We start from the raw sequence: 26,316 nt of genomic DNA on the forward strand, positions 1-26,316 counted from the left end.
GCAGTAGCATTGCTCCCGCGGCCATATGCCTTCCGCGCTGACAAAAGAAATGCGAGCTTCTCAAAAACTCCCGACAAAGTCCCTTTGACTCTACCGCTTTCCTCACGCTTTCCTCACACTTACTTCACGCCGGCACTACTCCCGCCATTATACGGATGTGCATTGCCATGGTGCACCCGTGGCAACCTTTGCGCCACGAACAAAGGACGGACAAACCAGAGCAAACAAGCGAACAAGCGGGAAGGAACGGGCGAACAGGTGGGAACAGACAAACAAACGACTCATAGACGGATAGCGGATAAACGGACGGCGGATATGCGGATGGTGGATAGACGGATGATGGGTAGACGGGCGACGGGTAAGGTGACAAAGTCATGAGCTTGCCGAACGGCATCCATGATTTCCAACAGTCACTCTCTCTTATTGTTTTTTACGATATCTCTTCGGATATATGGGTTAGGTTTTGACCGAAACCCTCCACTATCTATTTGCTCTATGATAGAATTAGTATACTCTGCCGCGCCATTACTCATGCCACTGCCTACCCCCGCGACCACGAACCCCGCCTTTTTTGTGGCATGGCCTTGGGTCGGAACATCAACTTAACCCAGGGCCGCAGTAATCCTTCCGTTTCATTTTTTCGTCTGCCAGTTGTCCAAGATTTTGCTTTCACAAGGGGACCAAGCGACAACAGCCAAGGGCTTGTGGGGAAACGTAGTAGATTCCACCTGAAAGCAAATACCACCCAAAGATATCCAATTCGCTTTTTATGTACCACACAGCCTCCATCCTTTTAGAACGCTTGTGGGGCTGGTGCCAGGGTTTTTATGGTGATTGGTGACTCCAAACTGACTGCTCAGGCCAATACGATATCTTGACGATAACGCTCTTTCCTGTTCACCACTTTACCGCGTTACAACGGGATTTCTAGCCCACGGGTGTCAATAGTTCTAATGGCGATTCTACTAATGTTTCCATCGAGAAAGGTTCCAACTGAGAGGGGGATCATGCTTGGGGGACCTGGCGCAATAGCATAGAACGGCGGCCGGTGGAATTAACTGGCCGGTCACCAAGAAATTGGCTCTCCCCCAAGACTACTCGAGTACACTAGAGCGGAAACCCTATGTTGGATGGTTTCGGGGGGGAGGCGAGGTTGTTGGAATGACCGGCGGTGGTGACAATGGTACACCTCCCCGGGGGGGGGATCGACACCAATATTGCCGTCAGTAGGGGGTTTGGTGCCCCTATTGAACTCGCAGACATAGTTTTATCGCAGCTTTTTTTGGGCAATTTGGTTGGCAATTGTGTACCCGGGCGTTTGCTGTTTTGTATGTGTACAGGTCTAGACGGGGTTAATTAGTGCTAACTAGGGTAAACGGCTGAAGGAAAAAACTGGCCTATCTCTCGCCCCCCCCTAGATCTTTTTCCGAACTTTGTATCGTATTATCATAATAATTATGTGCTTCTCATAATAATCTTTCGCGGGGATTGGGCTGATATCTAATAGGGTCCGCCATGATCAATCTTATCTTTGGGCTATTATACCGTATGATATGATACCATGGAACTTGTCTTTCTTTACAGGGCCACCATTTGGTAAAAGTTACGCTGAATGGAGCTCGAGACAAAGTCACTGATATCATCTTGGTCGTTTTATGGATTACGCCGATGAAGTCACCCTTGCATTCGAATACCGGTAGCCCGGAAGTGAAATCCTGACTCGCCGGCCAGAAAAGGATCGTCTTGTTGACGCCAGGCGTATTTTTGGTTTAGGGAATACTTGGGATGATCGAGTGTACTCGAGTACAAGTTCTATGCCAATTCCACTCGGGATATAATATCTAGATGCTCGCATTTTCCATGTCACAACAGAGTTATCAGTGGTGTTCTGGGAAGAGGGGAGGCGTTCCATTCGGGACAGGAATACGGCGTTAACGGACCCGATATGCTACCTCGATCTAGTCTCAGAAGTCACAAACGAGGTATATCCTCTGGATACTTTGCCACCTCAGTTAGCCATGTCAGTTCCCGATCCTCTGACACCATTTCCATGGCCAACAGGAGGTAAAGCAACCCCCGCCCGATGTCTTGGCACCTTCCATTATCCCCAGCTCTTCGGCGAGAGGACGCAAAACGTATATATATTCCCTGGAATGCTGTTTGGATTGGTCATTGTATTCCTCTTCTGCTACATCCCGTAGTTCTAGAGAATCACCGGAACCACATTGATCTAGCTTGAGGGGGGGACTTTCTTTCCTGCTAATTTTGGAATGGGTATATTGTGTCTTGATGAAGGGGAAAGTGGGTGGTGAGGAAATATCCGAGGGGATTGCGTGGTGGTTGAATTTCCCCACCCCTGTTACGGTGGTTGGAGCAGTGATCTAGTAGTCCTAAGGCCTTTGTGTCGAGCACTTTTGAATCAAAGCAGTCTACGTTTTTGGGCCCTAAATTATTATAGAGCATGTGGTAGTGTGGCCTAAATAATGTGAGATCGGGCAGATCAAGTAATAACTCTACCCGCTAGATGACGGGGAAATCCCAATAGCAGGGTGTACTGTACAGTACTCGAGTACGGAGACAAGTGGTTGTGCGGAGGCACGAGTAGTTGTTGCTAGAGAGCACGCGGTGGAAACTGCCCAGAGTGTTTGAACGTGCGCTGCTTCTTGGCATGAATATCTTTCCACGATAATTATAATACCGGTATTATTATTATGGTAGTTCATCTCCCCCCTAGAATCGACACGCTCATCCTCTTTCGAGTTGGTCATCGGTTTCCATCCGCGACTTCGTCCACGACCTGCTTTCCCCTGCCCCAGATCATGTCGCCACCGCCAGAGACTAACCACGGACTAGTTTCTATGATGATCAACCCTGGGTTTTGGCACGGAGTTGCGGGCATTGGACTGTTCAATCGGCTGTGACACCAGACTCGAGTATCATACGGTGTCGGTATGATACAGGATCGTGGGGTAGCTTTATTAACTGCGGGATAGATCTCTCGGGGGAAAATTCACCACGTTTATCAAGTCCATGATATAGTAGAGGAGCTAGTTGTCATAATTTAGTATGGTGGAGTGTTTGAGGTTAGGAATAGAACTCAACGTGCTTTAACAAAATCATAACTTGGATACTACGGGTACCGGTAGTATTACTGTTCCTCACGGTTCCCAAGTCTCGAGGATCAGCACCAGCACCGGTAGCACCCGCACCGGCATTTGCAACGTGGAGAGGAGCTTAGCCGGAATAGTGATATTGCAGAGGGAAAAAGAAAAAAAAGAAAAAAGAGTAAGTTCTAGTTCAGCCCCACAACTCACCAACCACTGACCATACCCCACGCCATTTGCCGTACTCGTAGTAATGGGCAGGGGGTGGTGGAGAAGTGAGGCTGTTGCTTTCTTCCATTGCCCGTGACTTACTATTTCATGTTGCCTCAACTTCAACTTCCCTACCTTATCCCAAAGGTGTACAAAACCTCATTACATCCTCAGGAAGGAGAAGATTTCGGGTTAGGGGCAGATCAAAATCGAATCGAGTCGAATCGGCCGTTACTGAAGAAATTCACATTACCGAGAAGGGAACCTTCCGAGTTAAAAGCGAATAGGGGATCAAACATCATGAGTTCCTCCGTGATCGAGAAGGAATTGACCTGCTCAGTGATTAGCCCCCCCTCTTGCTAATCTTACCCTAAGCCATCGCTTACGGGTTAAATAGATCTGTACAGACATCCTCTTCGACCCCGTAACCTTTCTCGACTGTCTCCATGCGAACTGCGGGGCATGCGCGAAATCGTGGTTCGCTTCGCTGAACAATTCCGGGTCCTCATCAAATAGGTTCACCTGCCCAGCATGTCGAGCGGTAGTAAAGGAGGCGAGAGCGGGCGGCCTGCTGCAGAACCTGGTTGATGACTTCGTCAAGAGCGATCCATCAAAGGATCGGACACTAGAAGAGAAGAGGAAGATGCGGTCATTGTACAAGCCTGGTGATAAAGTGCTTCCGTTAGCCGGGGGGTCGAGTAGTACGCCGCCAGTGGGAGCGCCAAGACTTTCGCAAAACTCACCGACTCCATCTTTTCGCATACCACCGCCGATCAGACTGCCGCCGGGGAACGCGTTTCACGGATCGCTCTTCCCGCTGCAAACGTCGCCGAATAGTGGCCCATTCCCACAACCTATTTTCCCTATCGCTTCGTCACCTGGCTCCTCCCTGACAAGCAGCTTTGAACAGCTATCCGTCACTAGGGATCCAGAATGCCATAGATGTTCTAAATCGCTGAAATTCGCCGTTCGTGGGATATGTGCGACCTGCGAGGAAGCCTTTTGCACACACTGTTACCGTGTTAACGAAGGCTGTGGCTCCTCATCACCCCCATCTTCGTCGTCGTCCTCCCCACCGCACGTTGTAATCTTCCAAAAGCAACGTCCGCTGCCGCAATCTATTAGTTTTGGCCTCTTCTGCGTCACCTGTGAGAGCTTTTGTGGCGGACCTAATGGCGCACTTTGGCTTTGCAGTTCCTGTCACTCCAGCGGCGACGATGAACTCTGGGGCTATTGCAGTGTGTGCGTGGGTAAGGGTAACTGCTGCACCCACGATCTAGAACTCTACACAAAACCCCCCCGCCACCTAGTATCTGCATCGCCACAATCCCCAGCAATGGAAATCCTCCACCAGGTTCAACAACACAAACGCCTGGTATCCCAGGGAGACTCCCCAAACACCCCGCGAGCTCGCATCCTAGCACGCGGGTATACGAGACAAACAGGCCACTGGGTAAACTGCGACTTTTGCCACCGCCGAATTTCCCCGGACAGTGCTTTTCTCCACTGTACTTTGTGCCGGGACGGAACGATGGACATATGCATGCAGTGTTACGACGTGACTCGCTCGGACGCAGACCCAAACTCTGCCACATTCAGATGCCCCCAGGGGCACAACTTTACCCTCCTGACGCAGTCCGGGAACCCGGGGTCGCAAAAGGTTATACTGTCCCCCCCGCACGACCCACCGGAGATGATCCCCCGCGGGCAGAATCTGAATCCATGGACTGCTGTTGCGCTGAAAGGGCACTGGCCAGATGAGGAGAACTCCTCAATTGGGAGTGTGAGCATGGGCGATCGGCCGGGCGTTCGCATGTGGGAGTATGGAGACCAATTGGCATTCCCTGAGGGCGCAGAGATTAGGGATGTGGCGCTTGCGTTTACCGAGGAGGTTGGCTCGGATCGGGTTACGTACTATTGGGGGTGGTATGGTGGCGTTGGGGGGTTGTTTGAGGGTGAATATGTTAGGATTGTGGATTAATGTTTATGAGTACCAGGGTGTGGGAATATGGGTGGGCAAAACCTTATTTCATTCAACTTCCAAACTCTCCAACTAAATGGATAGATGGACGGGTTTACCCAGTTTCCTTTCGGTTGGTTGGCTGATTCATGGTTTGCTTGCTCTTTTTTTTGTTTATGTTCTCTGAATACCCTCTGGCCGGGGTATGGCCTTTCTTTTTGTCTTGGGATTTGGAATTTGTTCGTGTGGGAGGGGATTGAATATGACGAGGTACAAAAGGATACATCCCCCATAGCGTGGTTATTGTCCGGGTTTAATTTGCAAATTGAAATGGCTTGAGTTCAATCATTCAGGAGCCAAGTGTGGAGAATGTGTGATTCCGGATACCAATGCCCTGATAGGTGTTTTCTATGACGCGAAAGAAAATGGGGCCGTGTCAAGCGTTATAGGGTGTATACCATACGGTGAGTATAGGGAAACATATGGTATTCTATCGCTTGGGTAAAAACTTACCTCCATGGCCTCAGTGATATTCACAATCGCAACCACCCATCCAGAGGTCGTGGAGCTATAGTACATATGCGGATTTATAATAGAACCGGCATCTGCATCTCGGAGATGCTCCCAATGCGCCCAACGGGCCGGAATACCCGCCGCCTAAGAAAAAATCATAATCTCAGAGCACATAATCCCGAACCCCTAGCACGGAGCCCACCGATCATCCTAGTGGGGGCTCCGGGGTTCATTGGAGATTTCCTATCATAGCTCTTATCCTCGCCCGCATTCTTCATCTCCTACCCTCATTCTGAGAAATGGTTAAGATAAGAGTGCTCCAGTGGGGTAGGGCAAGAATGATTTGTTTTCAATTCCATACTTAGACCTCCTGCCTGGCCTTTCGGTATGCATATAGATTCGGTCCACTGCAAGACTTCTTACGCTGGTCGTTACACATAGACCTCAGCACTCTCTTCCTGGGCCAAGATGAGCTTTTTCAGGAGGGGCCTCAACCCAATTATGCTTGGAGAAACAGTACCCATCCCGCCTATCAGTAGCTAGACCCGCCAGTGGACTGACCTTGATGAAATTTTATGTCCCAGATTTCCGTCTCTCTTTTTAAAGGCCTTTCTCCTGTTGGCTGGCTATTGGTTGGCAACCAGGAGTTACTAGTTATTGGGCAGTTACTAGGAAACATGGCACTACCAGTTGCTGTGTTGTTTTCTAGGTTAGTATTGGCGTTATTATTTTCACACTGGCAGCAATCATCCTCAGTTCCTCTTGGCAGTATCATACAACGCGATCAGAACCGGACATGCATCAGCATGAAATTCGCCATTTTAGTGGACCAAGCACTTCACTATAATGGCACATGAAATATCATTAAAAATATGCAGTAAGAGTGGAAATACAATAGTATTTGTAGCATCCCTAATAGATCCCAATCTGCTTCAGAAGTGACCGGTGAGAATGGACAAACGAATGAATAAATGATGCAGCTATTCTGTAGAATTGCTCTGTGGAGCATTCTTGTTAGATGACCCCGAGTCCTTAATATCCAACTCAGGCCATGTTTAGCATGCCGCACCAAAAGCATTTTTCTGACCTTTACACTTTTTTTTATTTTTAATCATACTATTATTATGGCTCAACTTTTAGGTATCCTAAATGGATTTCTGTCTCCACTGGAATAGTCCATAGGGTAGCTGCTGTATGGACGTGGTTTCTGCCTTTTGTCAAGGATTCCCGGACGTTGGAAAAAGGGCACAATCCCCAAGGGAAATGCTGTTTCTATGTGACGGAGGGCCTTAAAGTTGAAAAAAAAAAAAAAAAGTCTATTTTCCCTTAATAATAACTATTATATCCTCGAGTAATTTTTCTTAACCCACAAGTGATATGATATCATGTTACTCAGTAGCTTTAGACTTGGGGTCGATATGCAGAACGTCGAGATCATGTAGTGACCCAACTAGATATCAGCAGATTCGGGTCACCCCGCGAAGTAACGGTAGAAAAGGAAAAAAGAAAAGAAAAAAATACTAATTACTGAAGCTCATTGGCCCTGAAGGGATAAAGGAGGGTTTGCCCGGTATAGTTTTAGGCGTTCACTTATGAAGAAGAGGAGAGAAAGGGAGAGACCCTTAAATTTCTTATGTGCACCAAAATACTCACCTAATCGAAAGGAGAAAACTCCAGAACTGAATTCGCCGAGTAAGACATGGTGAGATATCCTGCTATCCACCTATTCATCCTCCACAAACATGTCTTATCATTACCCCACCGGAAAATCCATAGCATCTAGTTAGCTATATATGATACGGCGGGTGGCGGGCCTCACGCCAGATATACGTTCCACAGTCGGATTCTGTAATGCACCTACTTAGAGTAGGGCTACCTCGCTCTTCCTCGCGGTATGGTCCAGGGCAGGCACCATAAGCGTTAGTTTCCCAACATCCGTCAGAGGACAGGAGCTTTTGACCCCTCCGGCCCTACGTGATGCACGAACCACTCAACGATATCTCTGGTGATGACGCGGGATCCAACTCCTGGGATCTGGGTTTGATTATGATATCATGGTTTGCGAGGTCTTAATTGCTACGGGGGCATGGGGTTTACATTACGATGCCTGGGAAGAAACTTATCCTATCCTATCACACCGGAAGGTGTTTTTTTTTTCTCTTCTCTTCTCTCTTCCCTTTTTGCGCGTGATGTCTTGGTATATAGGGTGTTTTTTGAGAAAGCCACAATGTAGCAGCGGTGCAGTGGCATGAAAGGGTGGCTATGAGTTTTGGGGGGGGGGGACTGTTTAAGGAATTGTACCACGTACTAGAAGGATATATTCAGAAGTAAATGTTAGAGGTTAGAGGTGAAGAGGAAGAAAACAAGGTGTCATACGTTTGTGTGTGCGAGATGCGGGAGTTATGGATTACAGACCGACGGCCGAAGGCGGTTGGGTACCCATGATATTCACGACCCGCAAGAATACCGTTCTGGGCATTATGTCCGACTTTTAAATCATTGGCCAGACAGCGCGAGTGAGAGTCTATCATATTATACTTCTTGAAGTTCGAGCTCTGGGGTTTGTGGTAGAGTTTAGTATGGATCTTAATGCCCGCGAGGGGTAAATTGTTGGACGGAAGTGTTTCTTGGCTGCTCAACGCATATTTCCCCTATGGTAACGACTCCACAACCCTAACCCTCTTGGTATCAACTACTCCAACGCCTCTATGTTTGACTACTGGTTAGTCCTACACATAAAACACCATATGCGACAACATCTGTGACGATACCTGCGACGACTCCATGTTAGGGTGTTACCCCTATCATATGGAAATACCGAATGTCCTCGGCCAGAGCATACCCTCGGTCGAATTCACTTATCCTCGGCTGAAGTGGCACAATGGGCAATAGTGAAACTGAATGTGATGGAGAACATGGCCTACGCTGGAAGTATGTGGAAACAGATCAGTATGATCTAGGGAAGGATAAAAGGAAGCTTGTTTTCCCTTTGTTAATTGTTTTCGTTCATTATCCAATCTGTCTCTCTTTCCTCCGTCACCTGCGATTGGGTCATATCAGTCTTTCCCGTTTTTTATTCCCTATCGTTTTCTTCGTGAGAATATTTCTCCGTTTAGGATATTGAAATTCATCTTTACATCTTTGCCCTGCCATTTATATTAAGTCAACATTGTCCAAATCGCTGCTGTAAACCTTGTTGTTTAAAATAAATTAGCGATTAGGGAACCTCCTGGTGGTTATATTTCATTGCGTTCAGCCCACGACACTGGGTTTTAGATATGGAGTGTAGACCCGTACGGAAACACAGTGGACATGCTTCTAAGGCGAAGGCTTCTTGGATCCGTAAGTGATATTCTGTGATTAATATTTTCTAGACATTTTCATAACAATATTGGGTTGGATTGCTTGATATGTAAGCCCACATCCGGGATCACCGAGCTGGTGGGTTTGTTTGGAATTGGCGATTCGGGGCTCTCTAGGTACCATCATTCTCGCAACTAACTTTAGTTCTTAAAGAATGGATCAAGTCATCTCCCACCAAGGACTACCTCCTCAGGGGAAAATCGTCAGGGGACGCGCACGGTTACTGGTACTGGATAGGTTGGAAAGTGCCGCTATTTTAACTTACTAAATTAGCACACTCCTATAGCATAAGGCCTCGCCAATATTACATTCCAATAACTCAGCACCACATATACAGACAAAGGGAAAAGATAATTTGTCTAGCACAAGCGAGTATTCGAGTGACAGGACGTGTCCCGGGCCCAGGTTAGTTCGATGAAAGGATAGATAGATAAGGTGCTACTAGGTCAGGTTGCGTTCCTCCTCCTCATTGGCTAACCTAGCAGGCACCTACCTCGCACCGATGCCCTCACTCGTTAGTCCGCAATCCGCCGCGGAAGAACCAAATTCAGACAAGTAGCGCCATCATGCCAAAGGTATCACGTGGCCCCATGAAAAGTCCTCTCCTCCATCTCCGCTCCCACACACCTCTAAATCCATACTGGCCCACTTCGCACTCCCAACCCCTCTCCTTAAAATACCTATCGCCCTTGGAGCAGCTCCTACCTCCAAGGCTACGTGCATCGGCGCCCACCCTCTCACAGGGTCCCTTCACCTGATGGGCTTCTTGCAAGTTGTTGTTGCCCCATGCGTTCTGAGATTGGTTCTTGCTAGGGGAGCTTTGGTTCATAGACTTTAAAAAACGGTTTTAAAGATGCCCACTGGCGGAAACGCCGATTAAGGAGCTCGCGGCAGTAGGCCAGATCAGGGCGTCTACCGGGTCCCCTGGATTTCGCTAATTTTTTCCATCCCTTGGCAGTGGATGAGGAGGATGGAAGCGCGGGCTACCTCTATTGTGTCCTCGGAAGTCGGGAGTTGCACGAAGCGGATGGCGCCCAAACACAGCACCCAACCTAGTCCTTTGATGTTTGAGCGCTTCACTACCGTTTATGCCATGTTAGCGTGGAAAACCCCGCTGAAGTTCTAGAAAAGTAGCTCCCACTACTTGGGGGGAAGCTGTGTGTGGGCAAGGCCGTTAGCACAGTGTCGGTAAATACCCGCAAGGCCCCACTAATATAGCAAAGCGAGATTATGTACCAACACCCCCCAGGGATTGATTGGTTCACGGGCTGGGTAAAAAAAAACATGAGTCGATATAGTAGGCAAACGGGGTATGCCCAGGGCTGAAAAGACACTATTAACGAGTTCCAGGTAATTAGGCCAAGTATGTCATTCTAGGTGGAAACTGAAAACCCCCTATTAAGGTAGAATCAAGAATTATCGTCAAATCCCCAAATCATACCAGACTATGGGGTGAGTGGTTTGAATGCATTCATTACAAAATACCACCTTACCACTAATATCATACAATTTTCCAATCAAGCAAGGAGTTTGAAATGAATCACATCGCAAGGGACTGGAACTAGGGCGATAGCCCCAAGTAGCGGCTACGGTATTCTGGTAGCAAGGAAGAGGTAGTGTTCCAAAAGAGTGTTGGTATTTATTCATGATCATGACACACGCTACATGACTCACAAAAAGACATAGGTAATAAAATAAAAGGATATATGCGCAAAAGAAAGAAAGAAAAAGACCAAAGAGAGCGCATTCTACCATCTAATGCAAGTGACATGAGATGAAATGGTAAAAACAAAGGAAATCAAAGAAAAAACCCTGAAAATGAGAATCGACAAAGGATGATAAAAGAAAGCACACAATATCCCGAACGCCAAGCAATGAGGAAAGTTGTAACTTGGGTAGAAAGGAGTTATAATCGTTCAAACGTAATCGCAGAAGCAACCAGTATTCCCCCTTAGAAGCAAAACTTTGGAACCCTCCGTAACCTCCTCGGAGGACATGGTTGATCGTATCTACTAGCGCTGTATCCACCGCTGGACCCGCCCCACTCCCCGCCGTATGCAGGGCTCTCTGGTGGGGTGTACTCCCGCCGCTGCCAACGACGTGACAGATACAACGGGGGCATGTCGTCCGCCCCCAAGTAGTACGCGCTCTCTACGTGCCCGTCCGGCTCCAGCGGTATATATTCCTCCCGGTACACAGCCGGGGGATCAGGGTGAAACTCCGGGTACACCGGCATAGAGTGTAGCTTTCGGCGGGATCTGCGAATACGGACGTCTCGCTCCACCCTTTGCGCGTTGAATTCTTGGAAAGAGCGAAGCTTCGGGGGATAGGGATCTTCGGGCTTGAAGAAGTGTCTCGACAGTCTGTTCCAGGTGAGGTCTTGTTTTATGCTGTAGAGGGGAGATTCTGGAGGATGGTGGCGGGTGTAGGAGTGATAGGTCTCCGTGTCGGAGGGGATAGTATGGTATCGCATGTTGTCGGTGTTATATTAGGAATTGGAGGAGAGAAGGTATTGCGGGGTGGATAAAGCTCTGAAGGGTGGTGTTAATGTCTCGTTTGAAGTAGAAGTGGTGAAATATAGTGACTAGCGGCAATGATATTGATGCCTGGAAAGAGGAGACAAATGGCAATAGTATGGACAGTGAATAAAATGATACCAAACTGGAGAAGCGTATATAACAACAATGTGTTTTATATACTCAAGATGGGAGTGGATGGGGAGCGCAAACAGCGAAAATCTTCTTACCTCTATTCCGTTCCCCAAGCGCGCTTCACAGACTCAAGTTTCTCCTCGCCCCCTTCAAAGAGAAAAGGCCTCGATAATAATATATCCCCTCTATCCCTTCATTGTCTGCTCAAGCTTCCTTGAACCCCATGATGTCTGCTAGAGAATGCGCAACGAAAACATCACAGGTTCTACTAACGTCCACCGTCCAAAACCCAACTATGACGCAAGCTATCTTTATACCCGTTTTAACTCTCGGGTGATCAGCCGAGCTTGCGCCCTATCCTCATTCCGAACGGCTCCAGAAGGTTTCATCCGAACACAAAAGCTAGAATGTCCTCAGCACCAGTAACCACGGAAGAGGACGAGAGGATGGTAATAAGTGTGATATATGCTCATAGGGACGTCCCATGTGCCGGGGGTGTCTCGTGCGCCAAGGTCTTAGGCCGCAGTCGGCAAGCTGTATGACTGGACTCGCTTCGTGACCACTAACTTATCGGTCGATCGACACAAGATAAGCTCATGGTGCAGTGCCCCAAACCACCCTATTGCGCACCCAAGAATGGTTTCCCCACTCACGGGGCTGCCCCTCCCATTGGCTGTGGGTTGTCCCATGCGGCTTGCGGTTAGCTCGCCAAGAATATCTCAACGTTCACTCGGTTTGAGATGCCTTTAATTTAGTATTCGCCTCTATTTTCATCTCTGGCTTTTCGGCGAACATGTTCCCATACCCGCCACCCCCTACCGTACGAGTATCGTACTCGTACTCGAGCATCCCGAGTTGGGCTTGTCGGGGGATGACAGCTGGGCTCAAGGATCGGCACCGAGACTGGTGCGGTGCCGTAGGATACCGGTATTTCGTGTTACGGCACCGGTATGCGCCGAAGCTTACTGTGTGATAATGTAAGGCTTTTTGTTTCGGGTGAAAGCCCTTCCGGGGCTATGACTGGCGGCTAACAAACCATTGGTCAAGGCTTTTGGAAAATGTTGCACTTATCTTGAGGTGAATACCGGTACGTTGTGTTGGCTGAGTAATATAAATCTTCTATATTATGGGCCCTAACAGGCTCTGGGTGCTGGGGAGCATGAGTATGATACCGTGCTGGGTGATGGGAGCTTCATGAGATAAGAAAACTGGGTCGGTTCATACCAAGAGCGGAGACATTGAGGAGTGAGGAGAGTGAAAAAGGGCGGTATCATAAGTTACCTGATGATTATTTTATCCCTCAGTCTCTATTATACTCCATGAGGCTGTAACCTCTGACACTAATTCTCGGGGTGAATCCTACTCGAGCAGTGTCTCATACCTGGAGTGATTGCGTACGGTACTTATTTATGTCCTAACACTCCGAGATTGTGACCACCCGGAGGGTCAAAATTTTCTCTTGCCCCTGAGTCCCATGACATGCACCAGTTCTTATTATCTCAGTTCAGCTTTTCGCCTTGGCTGGCCAACTCAAGACTCCCACCCTCAAACCCCTCAAACTCGCATGTTGTACGGCTGTGTAAGTTCCGCTTATGTCTTTGTTTGCTCGTTTTTTTTTTTCATTCTATGATATTTTTCTCACCTATCATACCAGCCCTACAGTAGGGTTATGCAATTTGTGTGTGGTTCCTTCCTGAGGTGGCTGCTCTTTTTTGAGCCTCTGCCTGTCAAAAGTTCTGCGGGAAGAATGACGATGACGATAACACCTGGTTAAATACGCGAGATCGTGCTGACTATGAGAAGTGAATCAAGGGTAAATTAGTGCTTTTCCATGGGGGCAGTACAAGTACCGGTAGGGTAGGGATGAGATTATCTCTTTTTTTTTTTTTGAGTAATCCTTGGGAGTCAGCTCAGCTGGTCTACAGGAAGCGATTTAGTGTTTGGTCCCATCACTTGTCTTCCTCTCATGGCTCAGGCCTTGCCACCCATGATACCAGAATCTTTCTGCATCCGAACAGACTTCTCATTCCACATCACCAACCGTCACTCACTCACTCAATATTCTAACTATCGGATCTTTTCGTTCTGGTGCTATATTACGATGTTCGGAGAGTTTACGGATGCACCTTCCGAGATGCTCCCTGTTTCTGTAGCACCCACCTGGGAATGGTGGTGGGCTTTCAGATACGGGCCCTTCCTTCCGATTCACAATCCGCGTTTACATGCCCGACTGGGATGTTGACATGTGTATAAATTCGTAACATGAGAGAAGGTGGGAAGCCTTTTATCGCCATCCTTTCCCCAGGAGCATCGCCGAAAGCATAGTCCATTTCTGGGTGGCCGTTGGGCAGCTTCCGGATGCCCTCATAGCTCCCGGGCCCAGAATACAATGACAGAACGCAGATATCTCTCGTGAAGGCTGTAACATAAATAAAATCTCCACCAATCTCGGGCTGAGGCGTAGTTTCGCCAATACGACTTCTAGATCTGGGGGGCGGAAGCGGGCCCGATCGATGATTCCGATTAGACAATAAGTTGGGTAATATTATGGCTAGACCTTGGCTCTGCATCGTTCTGCCTTTCACGGCTGTAACGATTGCAATAACGTGCGCCAGGCTACAATGACTTTTTCAAGGGAACAGACTATCATAGCTCGGCAGGAAATACGAAACCTAGTGTCTTGGGAAGGGGAATTGGGGGGGGGGGTCAGATGTGTGGCCACTTCTCCAAGAAATATTCGCAACCTCAAACAAATGTATCAAGACAGATTTGCCTTGAAATCGAAAAAAACCATTTCATGGGAAATTAGCCCGCACTACTTCTGAAGAGTCCATATACTTCCAGACTGCTTCCAAGGGGGGGCTTCACAAAGCTATTTTCAGGCACAGGCGAAGCAACAATAGAGAAATATCCAATCATCCACAGCAGCCGTATTGAACGGGTAAGATGAGACCTAATCTGCGGTGGTCGAATTTCTGGTGCTTCATATGACCCCTTTATGTATCCAGGAAAAACCCACCTGCTCGTGGAAGGGAAAGTCCTCCTGATTTAGAAATCGAGAGTGTTTTGCACCGTGAGGCATTCAGAGAAGGCCCGTTTAAATCCACATTTCCCACTCATTTCTCGGAGTTAAAACCAACACCGTATCGTGAGGTATAGGATGCTGTTGTCAGTATTGGGCTTCAAGAGCCCTCACCACTCATATCATACGTGCGTGCGATGCTCATGTCAAGGTCAGTGTAACAGGGAAGTTTTCTGTGGGGAAATTTCTGCCAGGACTTGGCAGATTGCCTAGACACCTGTGCCGGCATCCCATTGGTCCGGTACCGGGAGCACATAATTGTACCAGCACGCTTCCGTCCTTGTTGTCAGAAGGGGTTAAAACGTTATATCCTCCTTTGCTATCGGTTTTCGGAGTACGGCCGGAGCATAATCGGACTCGATATCTATCACGTCCGCCTTCCTCGAATAACTCCCGAAGCAAATAGATCGCACACTGTAGATGACAGTGTGCGGCGACACGGCTTTAAGTTATCTTCTTTCCGAATCTTTTCCCGCGAAGACACTCCGCCCCAGGTTTTCTACGTTCCACTTCCACCGGTATATCTCCCCTAAAATAGCGCTCTGTAAACCGTGGGCCTCGGGAGAACTCATCCACAGCCCCGGCATGGCTGGATGTTCACGAGAAACTCAGCGAAACTCAGCTAGACCTCTGTTGCCTGTCCTCGCGAGTGAATCGTCGTGTAGGGCCCTAGGTTGATGACGAATGGTACTCTTCGGCGAGAGAATTAAATTTTGAAACATTACGGAGAGGGCGATATGCTGTATGGAAATCCAGATCGAGTGATCTCCCCCCTGGCGTTGTTGAGCGGTACGAGTACTGAAGTCTATTTTGTAGGAGTTGGTTCGATGGCTGGAGGGAAACGTATGTTCGGGGGTGTACAGTACAGTACAGTACAGTACTGTGCCTTTGGGGAAATAATATCATAATATTATCATACTTGTGTGGAATATTCCATTGGGTATATAGGGGGTGTGGTTACCGGAGTGGCTGTGACCTTGAACGTAACTGGCTCGGAGATACAAAACCATTTTACTATGCCATTTCCAGCAGATTCGGATTAACTGACACTGCGAGCAACTGTGCAATCCCTACCCGCCCCCCCCCCCCCGAGGCATCTCACACCCCGCCATGCCTGCCAAACCGCCACACCCGGTATTGCGATAACTACAGATTGTTGCTACACGATAGGCCACGGTGATTGATACTTGATTGCTCTCCTTCTTCCAATTCTATAGCAGACAGTTGAATAAGTGCCAAGTTACATGCACAGGGCTGTGGTGGGTGTACCGGGTATCATCAAATCTCGGGGAGCATCATTAAGTCATGAAATTTTAAGATGAGATGCGTTTATGAGATTTTAGGACTAATCGATACCCACTAGCTTACCCTGTTCCCTTACACCTCCGGTTTCTGACCCCAAACGACGTAAATGTCCCAGAGAATATGGGCATCCCTTCTCTGGATGTCCTGGCGCACGGATGGTAGAAAGGCCATCACCTCCTCTATACTCCATCCAAGGACTCTAGTGAACAGCGCTAAACTCAACGCCTCCAGGCCTTCCAACATGTTCACCAAGTTAAATGCGCCAATCTCCTTCAGTTTACTATCCTTCGGCCAGGAATTTAAGGGCAATTTATACACCTCGCGGCAAACATTGATAAATCCGGCTTCCACAACGAAGGGCTGCAGCTCCGCGCCGATGTCGATGGGTCGATTGTTCTTTCTTGAAGCCTCGGCCATAAGCATAGACCATCTCCTGGCCGCGCTATCCGGTGGTAGGGAGTTGTCGTCCGTATATAAGTCACAATTGATCTCTTGGAGTTCGACGTACCCACCCGGTTTTGAGAAGTCGTAAGCCTGACGGAGGAGTTTGGGCCAGTCCTGGATGCTGCCGATCATGTAACGGGTGTGGATGTAATCGAAGGAATTGAGTTTGTAAGCCCAATCAGATTCTGCGTCGTCGATTTCAAAGCGGAGGTTTGGAGGGACCCTTGAGGATACCTGTTAGGGGTTGTCGTTTACTTCAGGGGAAGGGGGTGGGGGGTGGGGGGTTAGATACCAGCTAGGTTGAATGGGGCTAAGATCATTGCCAATTACCTGGACCAGTGATTAGAATTGTTTGTTGGTGCTAATATAAACTGTAAGGCTTAAGGTTGAGATTTGGGGTACCTCTGACGATGGGAATTTATCAGCCATTTCTACAGCCCAGATTCCCGTCCCTGTGCCGATGTCCAATATCTTCTGCGGGTTCTGGAGAGGAGCTCTATGTAACCCGAATAAAAGGGTTAACATCTGGTGTTGAAGGTCCAGCCTATCGCTCTCGGCCTGGCATCATACCCCCAATTAGCACTATCCCAGGAGTCTGATAATTCAGTGTAGCTCTTACCTCATCGTTCGGAAGAACGTAAGCTGGGAGGGAGGAGAATGTTAACTATGATCCCGCGTGGTGTTTTCGAAACCCAACTAAGGAAAACATACCTCCTTCCCGAAAACTATTACGGCAATTAAATAATTAGCCAAACACATGTAGCAACAGATTCGGAAGGACAAAACCTACGCGTGATAGCGCCTGCCATTCTCGTATCGATAGTTGGTGACAGAAGACGATAGAGAAGTAACATAACTCGAAGTATCGGAACCAAATGCAGAATCATCATCATCTAGTAATTCACCCTATTCATTATGTCAATATGGTTGGCAAACATGCGGACAAGCAAGCAAATTGAGAGAATGATGGGAGAAGAGAAAAACGGAAGAGAAAAAAAGACAATCGCACATACATCTACTTCAATAATCACCCCATCAAGCCCCTGTTGTGGAGCCTGCGAATCCGCTGGGGAAGCAGCACTATAGGGGCTCTGTGAACCCTGTGGGTTCTGTGGGTTCTGCGGGCTCTGCGGACTCTGTGGGCTGCGAGGTGATGCGCCGGTTGATGCCATTGTTTACTAGTGATCTATCGGTAGTGGTAAGGTATAAAGAGCAAGTGCAAAGAATGAATGAAGGAGAGAAAGCCACCCGCAATGGCCTCGTGAGACTTTCTTCGGAATTTTTGGTTCAAAGGGCTCGAAATAAAGAGGTGCGGGAACAAGTACCTGTTAAATATTTCACCCGGGGTGTGGGACCAAACACAAACCCTGAACTAACATACCGGTACTTACATCCAATTATATAATATTATTATTACAAGTTATACAGTATGACCCGATGAGCCGAGAACTTTCATGTATCATGAAAAAAATGTGGAAAAATAGCAGAGTGCATAGGGCAAGAGGATAAAAAACACATCAAAATTCAATACAAATTAAAGACGGCCGGAAAGTCAGTAGATGCAAACAACGGAGATGAGGATTCTAAATTCCCTGCAAGAAGAGTGTCATAGAACTTGGCTGATAGATTTGTTTATAGGATTAAAAGCACTGTTCGACATGCCACAAATGCTATGGCATTTCGAGCCCCATGGCATTTCTCTTTCATGGTATTTTCATAATCGAATGTAACTCAAGTAGCTGTGAATAGCAGAAGCTTAGTTACAATGTATGTGTGTTTCCAGAAGAGGAAGAAAAAACATCTGTTTCCAATGAAGCGTGTCTCCGCCGATATGTGTTCTAGCTCCATGTGACTCCCACATGGATGGATGATCACCAGTATGGCAATATCACGGCTACCACTGCGGAATACTCTGTTATGCTGTACTGCGGTGAATAGTAGATGAGCGTAGAGAATGTACATGAGGTGTACTGAGGAGTGAACGGTTATAATAACATATTTACGGCCTTTATCCCCCAAATATGGAAGAACTAAACCTGCTGTAAGCGTTGGGGGGGAGCAGGTGGAGCTACAGGTATATACCTTTTTCCAGTTTTTTCAAATTATCCCGAAAAATTCCAACCAATCTCTAGTCCGAACAGAGCCATCGCACCGCATGCCGTGCCATGGCCTCGCGCTGAAGAAGGTCGAGGGTCTACAGTAATCCCGTGAAACTGTGGATAGATAGAAGCACAACAAGCATTATAATAATATAATTGATCCTTGCTTCGGGTAATCCATCCGATTGTAGCGGGCATGCGAATCAGTCGACCGATTGTCGAGGATCGGATTTACTCGCGTGCGGGAAATTTTTGAAATATCATTGCATCGATTGCAGGCCGCAGGGATAAATCGGCCATTTTCAAGGGTGAGAGCCCATTAACCGAAACAGCTGAGTATACTCGAGTATACTTGACCGGTTAACCTCACAAAACTGTTGTATAACTCACCCAACCCTGCACAGTGCCACAGCATTCATAGCCCAGTACAAGAGCAAACTACGGCCTCAGTTCCATTACTCTAGAGGGACCTCACTCGCCCAACCCTCTTTCGATCTTCACAAACAGCATTCCAAAAAATAAATCTAAAACTAACTTTAAACTTTTAGCATCTATTTCCTATCCCAAAGCTTATCTTCTTTCATTGTATTTTCCTATGATACCCAAAATCTTGATTTAGGAAAGAGGGTGAAAAAACAGGCAGATACCAAGAGTATTATATAACTCCCGATACGTGGGACATGCAAAACATGCCTAAAGAGGCACTACTTCAGCAATACCTCCATCCCAAACACCAACAGCATCTACCTTGATAATAAAGCCGAAAATATAGAAGATTTAAAATAATGGAGGTTCTTTGTTATGCTCCTTAGTTTATTCTCGAATTTTTATTGTTATAATATTCACTGATTTGAGTTTTCAGGTGATCGTCTTTGTGCGGGAAAAGCTGTAGTTCTGAGCGATTGTACGCCCTGATACAGTACAGTAGTTGACAAGCTTACCCCTGCAACAGGCTGTATATCGAGAACTACACTACCTCCTTGCCAGACCGATAACTGCCTGACAGGCGGTGAGAGGGTTACAGTAAGTGGGTAGCTGTGTGAGTGCGATAGTTGGTTGTGCTCGTGCCACCTTTGTATTTCGCTCTGGAAACTTAAATTTTCAATATTGCATGGTACGGAGTGAAGTTGGCCTCCGTTTGCAAGTAACTATCCGACCCGCAACCAAGCAATCAAGTATCATAGGTAGGCCGGCAGGAAAGCAAACAACCCATCACGCAAGAAAGGAAGGTGAGGAGATCTTGGAATTTCGGGTTTTGCGGATTACCAAATTCGGTAGGGGATACACCAATTTCGGTCACCTTACCGCACCGTGGTCTACCCTACTCGTACGCTGCAGGATGGAAGGAGGGGATCCCAGCACTAGATGCACCGCGTCTGCCAATAATATACACGGGTAATCAATGGCGCCTGTTTTTGCGATTCCCCTGTGCAGCAGCTTAAACAAGCGCTACATGGTCGGTACCTGATTAGTTTGCGAGGACGGGGGTAAGTGGATGGCTGAGAAGTAGGTGTGTTGCGCTTGTTGTGCGGGGAAGATTGTTCTATGCGGTATCTTATCCCCCGTGACTCGCCGGTTCTGCGCAGCGATGTTCGTGCCCTACCGCTGCAGTGCCAGTACGAGTACCACTCGAGTATATCGTTCCGCGTAGTGCATCCAAGCCGGGATTCTGATTGCTTGATCGCGCGATACTGATTAATTGTTGAACCCACACATCATCCAAGCTCTGCAATATTCCGCCAGCGTCGCCATGGTGCGAACTCGCTCACCGATACTTGCCCCCCTGTGTTTCGGCTGTGCTATTTCTCGCGAGCATACGGCACAGAAACAAACTCCCGCTTCGTGGATTGCTAATATCGTGCGGCAGACCTGAGCAGTCGATCTACTCTCGGGTTCTAATGTCGGGACGAAGAGTTCACATACAATCACTCGCGCTTGCGCACGACAGAAGCGAGTCTCGACTTCTGTTGAGTTGTTCCGTGACAAGAATTGTGGGATAAATCATATACTATATCCCAAGAACCTTCGGAATCGCTGGATAGAACAAAAAAAATAAAAATACCATCTTTAATACACTATGGCAGGAATGAATACACGCAGCTAGAAAAGACAAACCACACTTCCCCCCCAAAACAAGGCACCAGAAACTACCTCCTCTCTGTCCATCCCAGATAGAGCATATCGCCACGAAATCCCACCCTCCCTACACACAGTTCTGCAGCTCGGGCTTCGCAGCTCCACATGCGGAAGCACATCTCATCTTGGCGCCGTTTTGGCACAGACAGCTCTCAGGAAACGATTGCGCGCATATAATATCATTCACGCAGGCATCGAATGTGCCGCCCGTGCACACCCTAGCGCTACCGCCAGCAATCGGATAGGGCACCAGACGATGGGGGCTTGCTAGCGTTGTTTCGGCGGCAACGGCGGAGGTAAGGAGGCATGCGAGGGTGGTTATCGCGTGGTAGAGAAGAGATTTCATAGCGGTAGAATGAGAATGGGTTGAAAGAAGGAGATGTGGCGGATGATGGGAGCCGTGGTGGAGTTTTGATGTGAGGCTAGAAGGAAAGCGCTAGTTCGGATCGCGTAATGTGCAGAGGATCTTGTGCAGAGTTTGCGATGAGTAGGCGACGCGGGTTGATCCAGCAGTTCGTGAAAAGTGCCGGTCGTAAACGCTGCGATGTAGTTGAAATACCGGTGTCGTGAGGTTGGAATATGTGCTTTCTTGGCCCGCGAGGCAAGACATTGGAGTGACACTGATTTGGCAGCTCGTTACCGGATGAGCTCGAAATAACTCAAACCAATCACAGCGCAGTACGATCCTGCTCGAGCACTCGAGTACGGTACACCAACAGTACAAGGCCGGCGTCAAAAATGATGAGACATCTGAAAAAATTTCAAAGCTTCAGAATGTATTGAATGGGGAGCGCGAAGTGGAATGGTTTGGGTCGCTACATGCCATTCTACCCACTATTTTTGACTCCCGTACAGTAGAGCATCATAATGTGAATACCTATCACATCGGCCAAGAACCCCACGGAGCCCCACCAAACCCCAAAACCCCCCCACGAATCCCGACAGCCGCTTTACAACCCCTATAGCCCACATTATTATTACTAACGGGAGATATGAAAGGTATGATATAAGTTCGCAGCATCGCTCAGGTTCAGAAAACTAGAATTGAGGGTTGGACTGATGACACACAAGATATGTCGATATAGGCCTGACCCCATCGGAGGTCACGATAGACGGTAAGAGTTGGCGGCAGACATGCCGGGGGTGAATCTGACATGCTTTGCCTATGGTTTCTCAGGGTCACGAGCTGCCTCCACCTTTTCTCCTCTAGAGCCTTCCTCCTCTTTCCCCCTCCCACCACCTGGGCAAGAGTCGGCAATCCCTACAATATTTTCTTTAGAGCCAAAGGTTTCCCCTTGGGGGCTTCCTCTACTAACAGCGACCTCAGACCCAATGGGTCCCTCCGTATCCCCCAACATTCTGTTATCCCTCAAGAGACTTTTGACCGAAAGTGTAAACATAAGATCCCCAAGTCAGATGAAGCAGGCCACTCAAGCGAAAGATTGTTAGTAACGGGCGGAACCCCCAAATCGTAGGTTGTGTAACAATAGAAACATTATTGTACTACAAGTAGTACAGTACACTTGTATAGTAGGGTCATGGAGCCTGATTTTCGGGTACGCCTAGCGCTGCAGAACGCCAGCTATGCCCGGTAGGTCATAGCCACTCCGTCTGTTTCCCCGGAGATGACTTATTTAACAAGATTGAGCCAGTCAGGCGGCGAGAAGCAGCAAGGTTTTTTCCATGTACTTTCTGGCTCCATGGGCGCAGCTAGTGTTCCTCTCTCTATACCTGGTATCGGATCCCTCCATCTTCCACCGGGCGTCAGGCGTTCTCGGGTGGTACGCCATCTATTCGTTAGGCTGCCGTGACCACTGCCCTCTCGGGGCGCAGATAAAGAAGGGGTTTTTATCCCAACTCGCACCGGATATGCAGTTGGTAGAGAATCCCGACACGGAAGAAATATCAATGAGAAAAGGCACGGTCTAGTAGGTTCTACGGAGGCAAGCGAAAGAAGATGCCCTGCTTGCTTCTCTTCTTCTCCCATGTTCCTCAATCTCTCTCCCGTCCCAAGGGGGTGGGAACCCCCATCCCTATGCCCAGGCTCGAATTAAATACTCGAAATGCTTATACGGCAACGGTCGCCGCTCATCAACCGGCGTGCCTCGTCAACCATCAGGAAGTGAAAGGTAGCACAACTCTTTGCTGGAAAAAAAAAAATGGGTAGGCTGGTTGTTGGGGTAGTAAGTACCAGTTGAGGCCGGAGAAACAGTATGGTTGATGACTAATGAACCTTATGACCCGCTCCTTTCAATCCTAGATACTGGTATAGTACGGTACTCGCACGGCTGAGTAGAAGCCGCACAGATTGTATGGGAATTGTCACCTTAGGAGTCTGGCCTCAACTCGGCCGCGCGAGTCCTGATGGTGGAATTGCTCGCATGTTACGTAATCTCTTCAGGAATCTTGGCGTCACGAGATCACGGCAAGACAAAACTTTGGTGAAAGAGCCCAATCCATTGCTTACCTAATCGATCATCCAGAAAGACCCAAAGCAAACTTCAGGGCCTACCGACCAATGATACCAGCGTTAAACCGATACTTAAAAAGGCTAAGTGTCGATTTGCTCGTCTACCTTTTTTTCAGAGTTTTCTATCATACAGGTCTCTTGATAATCTCGCTGTAGAAACCTCAATATGGTGATTCTGAGCTCCCAAGCGTTCTATATCCGAAAGTCAAGCAGTCAGGAAACAGCAATTCGAGTGGTCTACACACCAGCTACAGTATACAGTAACGATAGTTTTGCCATTCCTACTCGTACACCCGGTCCACAAAACCGAACTACCGCCGCCATAAATTTACCAACCCACGCGACGTTTATCAAACTTTTCAACAGGGAGATTCAGCACTTCCCTAGGCTACATGATGCGGAATGAACCAACTAACGGCCGCACCTCCAGTAACCACACGCTCACCTTCCACGTGACGCAAAAACCAGAAAGCCCTTTTTCCCAATCACACCCAGCTCCTGGTTTTGTGGAGGGCTATCATAGCAGGATGCTTTCTCTCGTGTTTTCGACCAAGCCAGATATATCTGCTGATCCCGTTGCTATCTCTATCGCATCTCCATCTCCCTCCTGGCTTTCTTGGGGATACCGTTGTTGCAGGGAGGGTGGGGGGTTAGGACGAAAGGGACTGATGAGACGGGTTATCAGATGATCATATCGCAGCTGATAGGTCAAGTCAGCGCCGTGATAGTCTACCGGTAACTCCCGGTGTGGTCCAAGATTTCCTGGCGAAAAACACACCAAAAAACCGGCTTTTCTGAGACAAACAAAAAAAGAAAAAAACACCAGACCTTACTACGAGAGGCAACTCCAACGTCCTGGCGAGATTCTCACTGGGAATTGCACTTCAGTTTTCACGATAAAGAATGGGGAGATACGTAGCGTTCCACTCTATGATACGTCACATGAAAACCAGCGCGAGTGGCGGCGGGCGCGTGCGATTGCCATGGCGCCGCTGGCAGTCAGGGAACCGTAAATTTCTTCATCATAGATATTCCTTAGGATCTATGTGTTATTTATCGCGCGACGAGACTGACTTCGAGGATACCGGTAGGCGGGGCAGCCAGCCTATAGGTATGATAGATGTTGGATTGGAGCTTAACTCATCACAAATACTCGAGTAGATAGTGTTGTGTGGTTTTTACGAATTATGATATTAGAATCTCCTTGCGAGAGAGATGGCCGAGAGACTATTGCGCGGGACAGAAAGGACAGGGCGGGCGCCCCTCTCCACCACGCACCAGCGCACACATGCAAATTTACAGAAAAACGCGCACCACCCCTCCAGCGGAGAAACTCCACCATTAGACTACTGCCGCAAATCAAGCTAGAAGGGAAGAGAGAAAGGAAAAGAAAGAATATACAAGTCATTAGAGAAAAAAGTAAACCAAACTCCACCTCTGCCTCCTCCCTTCGACCCATTACCAAGGCCCCTGTGAGGGTTGAGTCGTACCGATTATGATGTGTACGTCAACGATGCCGGCAATCACAAACGTAGTGGCCACAGCCTGTATGATATTGATCAGGGATACCGCCCAGCCAATGAAGGGGCACGCTTACCGTATTGGAAATTACCGGGTGATTCCTAAAGCCCACTTACACCCCCCTCAAGCCCACCCCACCAAACCACCCACACAAAGCAAACATGCGATCAGCAAAACCCCACAAACGTCCCCGCCTGCCCTCCCCGAAGCGGCGGACCCGCCACCGCCCCCCCCCTTCGCCTTCGACTTCCCCCTCCCCCCTCCCCCTCTTCCCCCCCCGCCCTTCCGCTTTCGTAGTTCTTTGCCGGTGCTTGCAGCGGTCGCGCCCGGGGGCGGAGTAGTAGTAGTGGTGATGGACAAAACATCCCCCATGGCCGCGGGAGGCGGGGGTGTACTAGCCACGATGCTAGTTTGGAGCGCTAGGAGCAGGAAGTGGTTTGATAGACGCATCGTAGGTTTTTGCCTTTTCTGTTTGTAGCTCGGAGTGTTTATAAGATTGGATGAATTTTTCCTAGCAGGATATTAAGAACAGGACCAGTGGTACGGAGAGGGAGAGGGGGGGGGAGAGATGGAGGGAACTTTATATTATCCTATGGTTTTGCAAGGATGCTGCTGATGGCAGAGGATTTGGATCGTTCGTGGCTATATACCAGTGATGTTAGGGTTGCGTGTGTGTTTGCATACAGGATACGGTACCCTCCTCAACCGTATCGAGGCCACCTGATGTCTATCCTGTCTCACACTGTAACCAGAGCAGTTGGCACTGGTATTGTCTGATCCTCCTTCTGCTCCCCGCGGGACCGAAGCGCGATGCTGGCGGAGCCAGTCTATCGCATATGCGATGAGGATCCCGTGGAATGTATCTACTGTTACCCACCCACAAACCGAGATCCCGGCTCCGCCCCAAGCCAACATTCCTGGGCGGGGCTGGGAAGTTGAACCGGCCAGCAATACGAGGTCTCAGGAGGAAGGTCAACGACCGATACGGTACGATAGCTTTCTTTGTTAAATCCTTAAACCTCTCAATACGGTAGATAGGCCGACAGCCTGCACATCGTACAGTACTCGAATACTTCTAGACAGCCCAATGATAGAAGCGCAGTTTGCCTCGCGGGGAGTTTTCTCTCTCCTAGTGTCATGTCCTATTGGGATTGGAATTCTGGAACATCTTTTTAGAAATATGCTGGGTGAGTATAAAATGATAGCACCACGCGGTTGAAGAAATGTTTCAACTGCTATCGTAGTGTGACTTGTTGTTTCCTCTCTGAGCGAACCAGCACGAATCATGAACTGTGATCAAGCAGCAGGGGTGCGTGCCATAAACAACTGTCAGCCAGTGGTGCGGTAAGCTCCCGAGTGTCAGCCTCAGTGCTTCAGGAGTACTAGAGATTAAGAATAGCTGTCGATGTCGATGCAATATAACACCATTTTCCATTAAGTGAGCCAAGTAAGGCTTAC

The 26,316-nt window shown here is 48.4% G+C and overlaps 3 protein-coding genes; 1 reads left to right on the forward strand and 2 right to left on the reverse strand.

The window, feature by feature from the left end:
- Positions 1-3,614: 3,614 nt before the first annotated feature.
- GSTUM_00010460001 (uncharacterized protein) lies at positions 3,615-5,602 on the forward strand (the record flags this gene model as incomplete). XM_002841303.2 has 2 exons in its annotated part: positions 3,615-3,653; positions 3,712-5,602. The coding sequence occupies 2 exons, from the start codon at positions 3,615-3,617 to the stop codon at positions 5,293-5,295; spliced, it is 1,623 nt and encodes a 540-aa protein (XP_002841349.1). The 3' UTR covers positions 5,296-5,602.
- A 10,592-nt stretch (positions 5,603-16,194) lies between these two features.
- On the reverse strand, positions 16,195-17,905 carry GSTUM_00010462001 (uncharacterized protein). XM_002841304.2 has 7 exons: positions 17,646-17,905; positions 17,423-17,538; positions 17,344-17,357; positions 17,252-17,274; positions 17,035-17,190; positions 16,925-16,962; positions 16,195-16,855 (listed from the first exon to the last, which is right to left on the reverse strand). The coding sequence occupies exons 1-7, from the start codon at positions 17,802-17,804 to the stop codon at positions 16,261-16,263; spliced, it is 1,101 nt and encodes a 366-aa protein (XP_002841350.1). The 5' UTR covers positions 17,805-17,905; the 3' UTR covers positions 16,195-16,260.
- Positions 17,906-24,509: 6,604 nt separating this feature from the next.
- On the reverse strand, positions 24,510-25,364 carry GSTUM_00010463001 (uncharacterized protein). XM_002841305.2 has 2 exons: positions 24,935-25,364; positions 24,510-24,882 (listed from the first exon to the last, which is right to left on the reverse strand). Exon 1 carries the CDS (start codon positions 25,306-25,308, stop codon positions 24,982-24,984), a length of 327 nt encoding a protein of 108 aa, XP_002841351.1. The 5' UTR covers positions 25,309-25,364; the 3' UTR covers positions 24,510-24,882; positions 24,935-24,981.
- Positions 25,365-26,316: the final 952 nt, after the last annotated feature.

This window comes from Tuber melanosporum, assembly GCF_000151645.1.
Source record: "Tuber melanosporum whole genome shotgun sequence assembly, scaffold_7, strain Mel28".
Classification (NCBI taxonomy): Eukaryota; Fungi; Ascomycota; class Pezizomycetes; order Pezizales; family Tuberaceae; genus Tuber; species Tuber melanosporum.

Excerpts from the sequence above, each read along its gene's own strand:
- GSTUM_00010462001 (XM_002841304.2), bottom strand. The coding sequence starts at position 17,804 with ATGGCATCAACCGGCGCATCACCTCGCAGCCCACAGAGTCCGCAGAGC. Across the intron at positions 17,191-17,251 it reads ACGTTCTTCCGAACGATGAG|GCCGAGAGCGATAGGCTGGA; the intron begins GTAAGAGCTACA and ends GTATGATGCCAG. Across the intron at positions 16,856-16,924 it reads AGCCCCATTCAACCTAGCTG|GGTCCCTCCAAACCTCCGCT; the intron begins GTATCTAACCCC and ends GGTATCCTCAAG.
- GSTUM_00010463001 (XM_002841305.2), bottom strand. The coding sequence starts at position 25,308 with ATGCGTCTATCAAACCACTTCCTGCTCCTAGCGCTCCAAACTAGCATC.